Genomic DNA, 13,944 nt, shown 5'->3' on the forward strand with positions numbered 1-13,944 from the left:
CACCAGAACTGCATTTATGTTCCTCCTAGCAATTAGCTTGTGCAATAGGCTTCCAATACCTCTCAAAGACCTTAGCTCTATTTACACTTTAATTCCTTTCGGTCCTTTCCAAAAACCATTTTTCTTCTTCTCCCTCCAATTCAGACCTCAGGACTCTTACTACTGCTGAGTTTGTACAGTCATTTCAGTTTACCAGCTCACACAAGAAGACAGTGTTTTCCAGAAGATTTCTGAGAGTGCTCACTGTGGTAAATATGCTCCCCATTAAATCCACATCGTATTTTTAATCAGATACAAACCTTCTTTGTGTATATGGAAAAAGAAGAGCACAGAATTCCAGAGGGCAATCCTGTGACACAGGAATGCTTCAGTGTTTTTGCTCCCATGGAGAGACAACGCAAGGGGCCCAAAACCACTACTTCAAAGTTCACATCCAACCTCCAGAAGGAAGCTGCTTCCTTCTCTAGTCATAATGAAAGCCTCCAGGGAGAGCAGATATTGGCCTACCTTGCATGTATGCCTCTATTTGCCGAATTAGCTCATAAGACTTGGATCGGTCCAGAAGTGTACGAATAGCCGGGAGAGGGTCTAGGATAATGGTTTCTGGATGAGCATCAATATACTCCTGCAAAACAATATATAGAAAAAAAACGGCATTAGGTTGGCTGAAGAGTGTAGAAAAATATGAGAAGAGAAAATAATGGGGAAGAGAATAGATAATGTTAAAAACCTCGAAGTCCAGCTTCTCTTCAAGGGGAGCCAAATGGACTTTGGCAACGCAGAAAGTGACCAGACAGTCAAAACACTGACACTTGAACTAAACGCAAATGTGACAGCTAACTGGTTTAGATGGCAAATTCCTCCTGTAGACACTATCGGTACCAAAACCCATGCTGCAACCACATTACCTCACAAGGGAGCCAGTGGCAAAGTGCCATAGTAAGAGCTGTGAGCAGGGCTGAGAAAAGCCATTACGGGAAGAAAGATGGCACACAGCTATCTTGGGGTCAGCCTTGCATTCAATTTCTACATGTGAACCTCACAACTATCTGAACTAGGCTCAGAAATACATCTGGGTTCTTTTATGTTGTTATTATTGCTGTCCTCTAGCTGGGCTGAAGACAGTGTTAAGGGCTGGATGATAAGGGCTGAAATTTTTTTTGGCAGAGCTGAAGAGATTGTTGCTTCACTGTGTCTTCATTGCTTGCTACTTCTCTATGTTCATACTCTCCTTTTCTGACTACAAGAACAAAGCAAAGTTAATGACCTCATCGATCTTCATCTTGGGAACTCAATTCCCCATTTACTGAGGTCATAACCGCACTACTGCATCTTGGCCATGAACACAGACACAGCTGCCAGGTATTGGCCTTGCAAACCCAACAAAACTTCCTTCTGTTTCTTAGAACAGGAGCTGAGTTTCTTCATCATTACCCCAACCTGGCTCTATAAAGTCAATGGAAACATGCATCCATCTTACTCTATTCAAAATCAGACAAATACACCCAAAGTTAGCATCTCTCTTTGTTTTACCCAACTTCCCAAAGCCATCCTAATGTTTCCACTTACTTCTTTAAATACCCATTCATACAAATGCTGCTGCAATTAATGGACTTCCACAAAGTTCTACTTCATTTAAATTGACTATTTCAAAGAAGAAAACATATTACAAAAGATACTTCAGAGTATGACAAGGTGGCCTCAGGAGATGCACTTTGCTGGAGAGAAAAGAATGGCATAATCTATTCCCAGAAAGTGATTTTGCTCCAGATACTAACTGGGGATGCAGACTTCTCCACCCTAGCACTGGCAAACTGTTGCCTTCTGGTGACTACATAGTCTGAGCTGATGGCGGGTAAAAGGAGATTATTCATTTGAGGTTAAGAGGATCCAGCACTGAGGTTTAAAGAACCTACTGCATCACCCACAAGACACAAGCAGCTTTCTTTCACAGTGCATTAGGCACCCCTCAGTGGCAATACTCTGTGTCTGACGTATTTAGTAATCCCTGCAGAACACAAAAAATGAATTCCCCAAAGATACGTTCAACCTTGCTGCCTCATGGGAAAAGTAAGGGACAGCCTTTTGCACAGCTGGTCATCAAGACTGTCAGACCCAGGTCTCACCCTGCAGTACAGCCTGGATAAAACGCCTCATCAGCTCAGTGGAGCAGAAGCTGGGTTCATTTCCAGTCACTAAAGCCCAGAACATACACTTTTCATGAGTCTGCTGCCCCTAGTACTTCCAGAGTCTTAAGCAGAGCAATCAGCTTTCAAATAATATCATATTACCGAATGCCTCTTAGACACCCACACATGTTTATGCATACGTGCCCTGTATGCAGCACCTAAAAGACACCCTGTGGAGCTAGCATGATCCAGTGATTATGGTATTAGCTTGAACTTGCTGGTAGTGAAACTGTACTTGAGTATCTCAACATCTCCAGAGTGTAACAAGACAGCTCTTTTAGTCCCTCTGTGCCTCCATTTAAAAGACAGGGAGTTACCACACTCTTCTGTGTGAACACTGTGTCTTCCCCAGCACACTGAGGATGAGCTCCTGACAGGGCAGCAGGGAAGCACAGCACCCAGACTGAACATCTTACAGCTCTGAAACGTGGCCTCAGCAGAGCTCTGGCAGCAAGTGTCCTGCAGCACTTCTGTTGTGTGTACAAGCTCTTCCTTTTGCACTGTGGCGACCACCCGTCCGCCTCTGGTTCCACTTTGACTTCAAGATCCCCAGACTTCCATCCTGGCCCAGCCCCTACTCTGCACATACTAATCCTTCCCCTCACACATACATTCCTCCAGTCTGTGGACTCCATTGCCTTTACCGCCCTCCAAAGAGGGAATGATTTTTCCATCTCTTAGCTCCTTGTGTACCTTCCCGAATTTTCCTGATGCTCACCTCAGCATTGAGAACTATCCTTGCTTCTCTGGGATTCATGTATTCTACTTGTTAATTTGGCTCACATTACTCTAAGTATTTCCAGATGGAGTCTGGCTTTTTTATGCTTTCTGTAAGGGAAGAGTGCTTTATTTCTAATGATAATAGCTCTAAACCGTATTAAAAGATCATCCAAACAGTAAGCTTGCTACAGCATAACAAAGTTTAACAGGAATAAAGGCACAATCTCAAGGCCATTCTACACCAGTCAACATGTCAAGAGAAAGGAGCATCTAAGATGACTTTCCAGTGCCTGATTTCTCATCCTGTTGCCTTAAGGAGCCTCCAAAAAGCTCTGTAAGGCAAACATGAAATAACTGATGAAGATGAAGGAGGTGGGAGTGGTTTTCCAAAAGCCATTTAGACTCTGAAGGACTTTAAGAAACTACTCTAATGTCAAGAAGAACTGCACTGAGTAAAAGGCAACAGCCCCTTCAAACACACAAAGGCTTTTGAGCTTTGAGCAAATGAGCTTTCTTTACAAAACAAAGACATTTCTCAGCATTAAATCTGTGTCAGGTGCTATTCTCCAACTCTTCTCCATTCGCAGGCCTAGGCACTCGGACAGCCAGAGAGCACAGGAATGGCAAAACTCAGAGCAGGGCAGTGAAGATCTGTGTCATCTAAGGAAAGGAAAGGGCTAGAAACTTGTCTCCTAGAGCTAATCTGGGGACAGGCCACACATCTCTCCTTTTAACTGAATCCAGAACCAGCTTCCCCTTTGAAGCACAGGACTCTAAATGCAGAACAAGGTCAGCGTACTTGTATGTGTCCTTTCTGTTTGAACACAGCTAGAGATGAACTGCAGAAGCTGTGCAGGGGACAGGAGCATCAAAATGCACTCAAGTCCTCAGAACTCTGCATCTCTTCTCAATGCTGTTCGTTGCTTGGATTTCCATCACAAAGCATTAACTCTGCACTCAAAAACAAACCCATCCAGTTGCACCAGGATCCCCAAAGCAAATCATCCAGCTTCCCCTTGGGCCTGTAGGCTGCCCGCACTTTCCCAGTCTCCCACGTCTCACCAGTACATCAGCAGCACACGCAAAAGAAAGTTTCAATACCCATGCATGGAAAACTACTTTAAATAAGTAATTAAAAAATCTGAACCTTACACCAATTCCCTACAAGAGGAAATTACAATAAGAAAAGTCAATTTTGTTAGTTTCACAGGAACATTATGGTAGCTGATGTGAGACCTTTCATAAACTTTGATTCTTTACTAGAAACTGCTCCACATTCAGACATCATGTATTACAAACATACTCAGTTTTCAAAGCCATATACTTTGTCTAGAAGGCAGGAACTGGGATAGTTTGGTTTTCTTTCTTACCAAGAAGGCAGAACTGTAGCACCAGTAAGTGACCTGTGAAGATCACTTAACAGACTGGAAAACCCTTGGTGCAGCCTAAGTAACAGCGCTCCAGTGGCACAGAAGGACTCCACTACCAGAAATACAGATCTGGATAAACATGAAGGGTTTCTGCCTAATTATTTTGAAAGCAGGTGAGGTACTATAGAAATGAACTTGAAAATGAAGCAGTTGAAGGAGCAAAAGAGAAACACTGAAGCCAGGAGAGAGCTTTCAGTACAGCACAACCTTTCAACTTCGAACGTTCAAATCTTCTCTCATCCTTCTAGCAAAACAACTCTGCTCTCCACTTCAGTGGATTTACTGAAGACTGATATCCAACAGCAGACTCCAACCACCCAGGCAACAATGTGGAAGATATTTAGGCTTTCCAACAATAGATTGAAAGGGCTCTGTCCTTGGGCTGCAGTTCAGCTTGACCCAGACAACATCTATGTTTTCCTCTTTCTAATCTTTGACATAATAAAAGCAAACAAGAAGAAACAAGGACTTTTAGGAGATCTTCCTTTGTTTGTATTCCAGGCCTGATGTTAAATCATGCTTTGTACCAGCCCCATTCCTGGCAGAAGGCCAGCAATGAAACTTGAAATCAAAAAGAGACCAAATATTTCATGTTTCCTATTAAATACCTCTGGATATAACCCAGCAATTTAAAAAAAAATACTTTCCTTGAAAAGCCTGTGTATAGATGAGAATGGAGTTGCTTGTCATTTTACCCAAGAAAGGTAGCTAATGATTTTTTAAAAAATATTTTAACAGAAAGTTGATACAGTATCTACTGCAAATAATAAGTCATTAGATGATAAGAGAGATTCACTGATTCATTGACTTGCTTTTATTACTAAGTAATAAAACTTATATAAATCTTTTGTTTAATATTAAACAAAGTTCCATAAAAAATATTCCAAAAGAAAACAAGTAAGCAAAAGAAACAATAACGCCATTTGGATTTGTGTTTTCCCACATACAGAAACATGACAATGACCGCTTGTAAAAACAGGACAACATATTCCAAGGGAGAAACAGATGTAAAGACAAGCCTGTCTAAAGAGTTTGCATCAGATTCAGACTTAGTTCTGACTAAGCTGAGTTCTAACTCAGCTGCACTGTTTAGCCTTCAGAAGTCCACTGCTGCTTCATCTTGCAAATACCTACCCACGGGAAGCTATCCTGACACCTAGCACTCAAATGACAAATTTTCACTTAAGTTTGCTGTTTATGAGGCTCTTCCAACAAATTTAAGACATTATTTTTTAAATGGGTAAAGCACAGCCTGTGAATTCAGGTGCAAATAAACCATTTCAATTTTGTATTAACGTGTCCCCCCAGTTAGAAAATAATTACTAAGACATGATAGTTTCCTTTGGTTTTTTTGCTTGCATTTTCCCAGCTGAGAAGTCCCCTACCTCCTTCCCTTCAAAAACATCTCCCTAATTTTCCTTCCTCTGAGTCCCAAACCCTTCTAAGAAAGCTCCTCAATCAAGATTAGAAGAGCCCATCCTGGACAACTCCAGAGTAAGAGAGTCAAGAGCTGAAGTGCAGCAGGGAAGGAGACATTTTAAATTTTCATCAACCTGATAGCAGAAGTCTAGGCATAAAATCTGCATCTGATCTTTTTATGTAGACTAATGCAAAGAGAACCTGTTCAGAGAAAGCTCTGAAAGACAAATTAATAACCCTATTGATTTTCCATCATTCAAGCCATCATTTTGAATGCAATATGAAGTGGAAATGAATGAAGCTACTCAAGGCCCAGTACAGCTATGACAGGCAGGATTTTGCTCTAATGAAAGCATAACAAAGATTCCCCAATGCCTTACATGAGCCAAAACATACTCAGTTTTCAAAGCCACATACTTTGTCTAGAAGGCAGGAACTGGGGTAGTTGGTTTTCTTTCTTACCAAGAAGGCAGGAACTGTAGCACCAGTAAGTTAAAAGCACCCTGGGGACTCTGCCTCTTCACCTGACTTCCCTCCATGTACTTCTGGTCAAGAAGGAACCACTGAGCACTATAACCAATTTTTACAGTTAACCAATTACCTGTGTTCAATCAGTCCAGCCCTGTGTTACAGTGGGTAGGAAGGGAAACTGATCATCATCTCTAAAAACAATCATCATCCCCAAAATAAGGATTTAAGTGTCCTAGAAAGCAAATAGAAATAGTTCTCCACTTTTCATCTCATGCACTACACTAGGTGCTGCATGCAGTCTTTGTTTTGGCTTTGGATGAGATCACTAGGCACTCATCACTGATTTTCAGTGCAGTGGGGAACAGTTTGCACCCACCAATATTCTCCTGAGAAACTGCAGTCCATACCACATCCCACTAGCACAAAGACCTCAGAAAGCTCAGCCCTAAAGGTCTTCTGGAGCTAAAAATCCCCCTGTCAACAGGCAACTCCTCCATACCATTTTTGTTTTCCTGTAATGTTTTTTTTCCAAGGCAATTGAAAACAGCCATAAACTGGCATGCCAAGAGGCTTCCTGTTCTATTAGCACTCTCTGCCAGACCCTACAAGGGCTCATCACAGACTCCAGAGAGCAGGGACACAGAGTCATGTAAATATGAAGCCAGTTTCCTCCTTAGCTCTTTGCAGATTAGATGGTCAAGGCCTCTATAACATAGATCTAAAAAAAAGTCATTCTTAAAAAGATCATAAATATAGTCTGGCAGATCATTCCTCCTCCTGTGGTCAAGGATCCCTTGCTCTCTGCTTCCTGGAAGACTGCTTTATGGAGCCAACAGTAAGACTGCTGCCAGGAATCATCTTGCTGTCACATTTATATTCAATAGCAGGAAAAAAGCATAATGAATTTTGCACTGTTTGGTCTGGTTAAGATCATCAGAACTTTTTCAGTCAACTTAATCAACAATAAGGGAACCACACTATTTCCACTTGTGTGTAGGTGCCAGAAATACCACAGTGCTTATATAACACCTCGCTCGTGCAAATAGCTTTCTTGCAAGGGGTCATTTTACATTTTCCAGGTTGGTCATTGATTTTAGCTTTAAAAACTCAAAACAACAACCCTATCCCACACACTTTATACAAAAGTATTCTTACAATTTCTTTTTCTTAGGGAATATGCTTCTCTTAATTTCTAATGATTTTCAATATCGTAAAAATAATAAAGGACAGACGCAGACAGGCAGCAACTTCCAGATAGTTTCTGTCCTGGACTCGAAATTACATGAGAGTATAATCTAAAAATGCATTTTGGTGGGTAATTCAACACAGAAAGGCCTGTGCTCTGCCCCACTGGTTCCTAGTTATATGTTTTACTACTGTGGAAGTTTCCTGCATGCCAGTGATGTGGCACAACTTGGCCTCCTGCAGAAGAAAAAGCTTAAGGCCTTACTTTATTGGAGAGAGGATACCATTCAGATGCCTGCTCACAGGGGCCCTACCCTCTATCTTATCCTCTATCTTCCAAAACAGAAAAGGTTGGAAGGTACCAGGAGAGAATCTTTTTCTAATGAATGAGTTTTGAAGACACTTTTTCTTTGGGAAAACAGTTCTCTGTACCACTACACCTTGCATATTTCTGACCTTCAATGTAAACCTGAGGGAAAAAAAAATTAATACAACACGATTTTCAGCACTAGAGGACAGAGTCTCTCACAGTAATCTTGATGTTACAGAAATTAGCATTCCAGGAACTGGGAAGACTAAACAGAACTGGGCCAAATTCAGTGGCTTCTGTCATGGAGAGATACACATAAAGTGCTCGGCAAACACCTGTTCCTCTTCGTGAGCAGCACTAAGACTCTTGAAATGACATAAGAACATTTGGTGTGAAACCAGTTCTAACTAACCTTACTGATACAACACAAAACCTTCCCAGGGTGCAAGTCCATTTTAAACTGACAAAACTATTTTTGCTGGGCTATCAGTAGCGAGGCAGCAGCATGCCAGACAGCTTTTCTCATCAAACCCCTACAAACTGCAAAGTAATCAGACTGAATTTGCTGCACTAAATTCATCCTCTTGCTTGAAATGCAGAAAGAACCACTTACCTGGAACCTCTGAACCAACTCCAATGACTGGCTGTCATTCTGGTCTGCTTCAAGGATTACATCTGTCAGTTTATGTATGATCACATCCAAAGGGCCCTGATCTTCAATGGGTTTGGTGAGGTCAAGCTGAAGAAACCAGAGAGAAACATTTTATTAATATATGGGGGATCCAAACTCTTGTCCCTGCCACCATCCAAGGTGTTGCTGCAACACAGAAGGCATTTACTTTACGCAGTGCCTTTGTTTTGGTATGTTATCCAAATCCCTGAGCATTTACACTTCACTTAATGTTAGAAAACTTTACTCAGACACTTATGTCTCAGCAGCATAGCTCTAATTCCATGAAAAAGCAGTGAAGTCACCAGCAAGTACCCTCCATCCAAACACCTTCCTGTTCCTCTCCACCCTAAGCCAACATACGCCTCCTCAGCTCAGTTTCCCGGTACACTCACATACATACAAAAGGAATGAGCCAACAAAGATTAACACCACTAATAAAAGGAAAGTCTGCTATGCCCTTTGCCCACTGGGATTGCACAAAACAGTGCCCAGGAAAGGAAAAAAGGTAACACAAAAGCAAGTGACTCAGGATCTGTGGAAATTCACCTGCTACTGAAACAGCTATTTAGCTGGTAAGGAGGGGTGCAGCTCCCAGACACTCCCAACAGCAGACTTTGGCTGGAGGCAAAGATTTGGGGTGGGGTGTGCAGAAAGCCTGCTCCAGACAGCACAGGAAGGCATGAAAATGGTGGCAATGTGTTAGAGGGCTTGGTTCTAGTACCAAAACAGGGTTCAAGAGCAGAGGAACGACCTGCACTGGAAAAGGATTGAGGAATTTTCTCTTGATGAAATATTAATGCAAAGAAGCCTACTGGACCTGATGGGATGCATGCGAAGAATCCTAAGAGAGCTGGCCAGTGTGAGGGCTTGGATTTATCAGGATATAAATCAAAACTATGGATATTCCAACTAAATCAGGAAGGGCAGTCTGGTTACAGCAGAGTCCCACAGAGGTAGTGGGATCTCCATTCTTCAAGGTTTTCAACACCTGACTGGGCAAAGCCCTAAGCAACTTAGTCTAAATTTAATGCCAAATCTGCTTTGATGAAGATGATGCATTTCAGACCCCTAAGATGCTCATGAAACCTAATGATCCCATGAAGCTATTTACCAGATTTAACATTAGTTCAGTGTAAGTGCCAGAACTGGCTCATGTTCTAGACAACACACCGGGCTGCTCACAGCACAGAAGCTGTGAGATTCAATTCAACCAATTGTCAGACCTGCTGCATTAATGACAACTTAACCTTGTAAACGTCAAACCAGGAACATCTCTGAGAGGAAAGATGGATGTGTGCTTACTAAACTAAAATTAGCATCTGATTTTACCTGCATGAGCCTTTCTATTGCTGCTTTCTTTTTTATTCAACTCTGGTAAAGAAGGGTATGGGAGGCACAGGAGGGAGAGGAAGAGGCTGGGCAGAAGAGGCTGCTGATGATGCTGTTTTCTGTCTTGTTAGCTTGAGTTTTGTCCTACTAAAATCTCCCACCCTACAGCAATGACCCTGCTTTGAATTAAGGAGTGAGTGCCTTAAAGAAGGTAAAGAGAAGACAAGATAAAACCAATAAAATGAAACCAGCAGAGATCTATCAGCCTTATACTAATTTGCTGGTCGCTAATGTAACCGATCCACAGAGCTGAATTGCTTTTCTTGTGTAGGCTCTCTTATCTGGGCCAGGCTTCCCCGAGCAGAATAACTGAAGTTACCTATGGCACAAAAGCAAATTGAAAGCCTGCCATTTCCTCCCTCAGAGACCACCTTTGCTTGCCCATTACTATATGCTCCTACTAACAGTTATGGGTTGGGGCCCTTTGACGTCCTCATGCAGATTCCAATACAACTGGAAAACACAGTTTTTGTGTCTCTCTTCGGAGGAGACGAACAGAGGCACCGCTCACAGGTGGGCAGCCACTCCTGACAAGCCGTGGTAGAGGCCAACAGGACAGACTTGGCATGGATGCTCAGGGACAGGTAAGCTGTGGCCAGGTGAGGCAGTCCACACAGAAGGTTTGGCTGTACTGACATGTTTTCACTCTCACAAGTAGTGCAGCACAAAAGCTAAGGGACAGCCTAAGGGTCTGCAAAATGAATTGAACTGCAGCTTGGGTAAAGGACACGGAAGGAGATAATTAACTTCCGTAACCAAGTTCCAGAAAAATCAGTTAATATCCTTAAAAGAAATCTCAGATGACCACACTGCTTCTTCTGATTTTTTTCCATCTGCCTATCACATCTGGAAGGAAATAGCAAAACAAAGGGTCCATTTAACTAGGTCAGAAAGTTCCCAGTTGCCAAGGTACAAAATTCTGAATTAATCCATTTTCAGGACTTGCAGTTTGAAAAATGGTAAGAAGCAAATAAGTACTTGAAATTGGTTACCCCTCTACATTCTTCCCAAACTTTCAGCTCAATCTGCACAGAAACATTCAGAAAACAAGAAAACAGTCCTCCCTTTCAGCCTTGACCCAAGAATAGAAGTAAGCTTTCAAGGCATATCCAGGCATTTCCAGCACAGTGTTTTCCAGAAGCATAACATATCTGGGCAAGATAACTTCTTCACAACAGTTATACAAGCTAAACACAACGGGCATATTTTGAGAATGAAACCAAATGCACCTACTTTGCACACTGGAAAGCATTAAAAAGGCTCCCCATTAACAGTGTTTTCCTTCCCCTTCACCGGTAAAGCAATGTGAGAAACGACAGCATGATAAAGCAGCTTGTCTGGAAGGAAGTTCAGTGACCACTTCAATTGCCTCAACAAGGACAGCAGGTACATTTCAGCCACAAAAACCTTCAAAATTTCATCCAGTATTCTGTGGATTGGAGGATCAAACAATTTGCAAAAAAATACGTTCTCTATGTTTAGAGCCATGCTGCAGAAAGCAAATATTCCGGGGCTATGTGGAATTTGGAAGAGATTCACCTTCCTTTTATGCACTCAGAAAAAAAAAAAAAAAAAGTAAAAGCAGGAGGAAAAAAAAGATTTGAGAAGGTAAAAAGAAGCCTTTTCAAGTAGTGTATCAGACCCAAAAAGAAGTCGGTGAAAGCAAAGTACAAAATTTTTGATGGCCCTCTGCTGAGACAAACACTGATTCACTGTTTGTCATCAGCTGGAATTTGAGCCCTCCTACTTCCCTTCCCTTTCAGCATCTCTCTCTCCAAATGATCTCTGCATTTGACATGATCAATTGTTTTCATGGTTTCATGGTATTGGTTTCATGGCATTGCCACTTACCACCAAAACCCAGCAAAAGTCAGGTGCATGACACACAAGAGAGCGTCAAAGCCGTACACAGTAAATGTACACGGCGTGGATGTGACATGGACGGGTGCACTGTCTCTGCGTAAAAGCTGTCGGGATGGCCAGGACCACAGAGTGGCGGTGAATGGAGTTAAATCCAGTGGGCAACTGGTCATACCTGGTGTTTACCACGGCTCAATACTGGGGCCAGTGCTGTTCAATGTCTTTATCAAAGATCTGGACAAGGGCATCGAGTGAACCCTCAGTCAGTTTGCAGTTCAAACCAAGCTGGGCAGGAGTGTTGATCTCCTAAAGGGCAGGAAGGCTCTGCAGGGTGATCTGGACAGGCTGGTCCATGGGCTGAGACCAACTGTATGAGGTCAACAAAGCCAAGGGCCAGGTCCTGCACTGGGGTCACAACAACCCTGCAGAGCACGACAGGCTGGGGGAAGAGTGGCTGAAAAGTTGCCTGATAGAAAAGGACCTGGGGGTGCCATTTGACAGCAGCTGAACATGAGCCAGCTGTGCCCAGGTGGCCAAGAAGGCCAATGGCATCCTGGCCTGGGCCAGCAATAGTGTGGCCAGCAGGACCATGGCAGGAACTGTCCCCCTGTACTTGGCACTGGTGTTGCCACACCTCAAATCCTGTGTTCAGTTCTGGGCCCCTCATGACAAGAAAGACATTTGAGGCTTTGGAACATTTCCAGAGAAGGGCAACGGAGCTGGGGAAGGGTCTGGAATATGGTTCTGATGAGGAGTGGCTGAGGGAGCTGGGGGTGTTTAGCCTGGAGAAAAGGAGGCTGAGGGGATCATATCGCTCTCTACAACCACCTGAAAGGAGGCTGTAGCCAGGTGGGAGTTGGTCTCTTCTCCCAAGTAACAAGTGATAAGACAAGGGTAATGTCCTAAAATTGCAACAGGGGAGACTTAGATTGCTTATTAAGAAAAATTTCTTCACTGAAAGAAGTCAATCATTAGAATAGGTAGCCCAGGGAAGTGGTGGAGTCACCATCCCTGGAGGTATTTAAAAGATGTGTAGATGTGGCACTTGGGCACGTGGTTTATTGATGGCCTTGGCAGTGCTAGGTTAACAGCTGGACTTAATTTTAAGGGTCTTTTCCAAACTAAATGACTATATGGTTTTTATGCCTTTCCTGGTCTTTCAAATCCATATATGGAAGAAACCAACCAGTAGATAAATGCTCTTATCATAGCTGGCTGCAGCCAGCCTGCCCACCTTTTAATAGAAGGATGGGCTGAAAGTTACAAAATGCTCCAAGCTTAGAAATGACAGTCTCTCCCACAGGCTTTCCAGAGAATCCGCTGGAGAGCAAGTTACAGGCACGCAGAGCTCTGTCTCTGCCCTCCTCTCCCCTTCCCCCTTCCTCTGTCCTCCAGAAACACACAGCCAGCACATTATCCAAATCATTACAGAGAAGGGCAAAAAATGTTTATTTCCATTAAGTATAATTTGTTTAAAGTTTTGGGGTTGTTTTTCTCCAGAACCCTGGCAATCCATCTGTATTGCAGGGACAGGGCGAGTGCCTGGCAGAATGCCATGGCTCTCCACTGGTCCCAACTGCAAGCCCACACAAATGCATTTCTGGAAGCCGTGTTTAAAAATAAAGCTATGTCCAAGTGGAGAAAATCTGGATTTGTTCACTCAGGGAAAAAAAAAACAAGCCAAACAATTACAAATGCTGGATTTAGGAAAAAGAAATATCATTTATAATAATGATTAAAAATAGTTATGTATTTTTTGTTTTATTCAGTGTTTCCAGTCCATGGTATAATCAGCTATATTTCAGAATCTGCCTGATCAGGATTTATGATTCTGATTTTTTTTGTAAAGCTCTTCTTCCGAAATAGTTTTTGGATTATCATTCACATGAAATGAAGTTTTAATACCAACCTGTTATTTTATCTGAACCAAAGAGAGCTATGTCCACTGCTTTATCCCTGAGGAATGTAGAGTCGATCTCTACATTTCTATTTATCCTCACTTTTCTCTTATTATATTTTCATTAAAAACAAAAAGACTCATACAGCTATTCTTCAAACATTTTGCTCCCATTCTCCAGTCTGCTAACAAACTCCACTCACCAGGATGCTGCTCTAAGTTTTTGCTATGTCTCTTGCTATGTTTTCATTTGATTTGCTGCTAGGAACATCAGAACAGGAGTGCACGTCCCTTCACAGCAGTCTGTCATGCTGCAGGTGGAAAATGTTCATGAAAATTTCAGCCAAAGGAGGTAAATGAAGGCAGAAGGCAAATCAGAATTCTAAGCCTTCTCACCAGGA

At 42.5% G+C, this 13,944-nt stretch overlaps 1 protein-coding gene across 1 annotated transcript in view; it reads right to left on the bottom strand.

Moving 5' to 3' along the window:
- ITPK1 (inositol-tetrakisphosphate 1-kinase) overlaps nt 1-13,944 on the bottom strand; it is a 145,176-nt gene that overhangs the window by 64,377 nt on the left and 66,855 nt on the right. The window contains exons 4-5 of the mRNA XM_042046928.1: nt 8,338-8,463; nt 508-625 (exon numbers count right to left, since the gene is read on the bottom strand). Coding sequence (XP_041902862.1) covers nt 508-625; nt 8,338-8,463 — 244 coding nt within the window. The remainder of the gene's footprint in view (nt 1-507; nt 626-8,337; nt 8,464-13,944) is intronic.

The sequence above is a fragment of the Corvus kubaryi genome, unplaced genomic scaffold (genome assembly GCF_017639235.1).
Source record: "Corvus kubaryi isolate FWS band 111438036 unplaced genomic scaffold, C.kubaryi_AGA036_p1.0 66, whole genome shotgun sequence".
Classification (NCBI taxonomy): domain Eukaryota; kingdom Metazoa; phylum Chordata; class Aves; order Passeriformes; family Corvidae; genus Corvus; species Corvus kubaryi.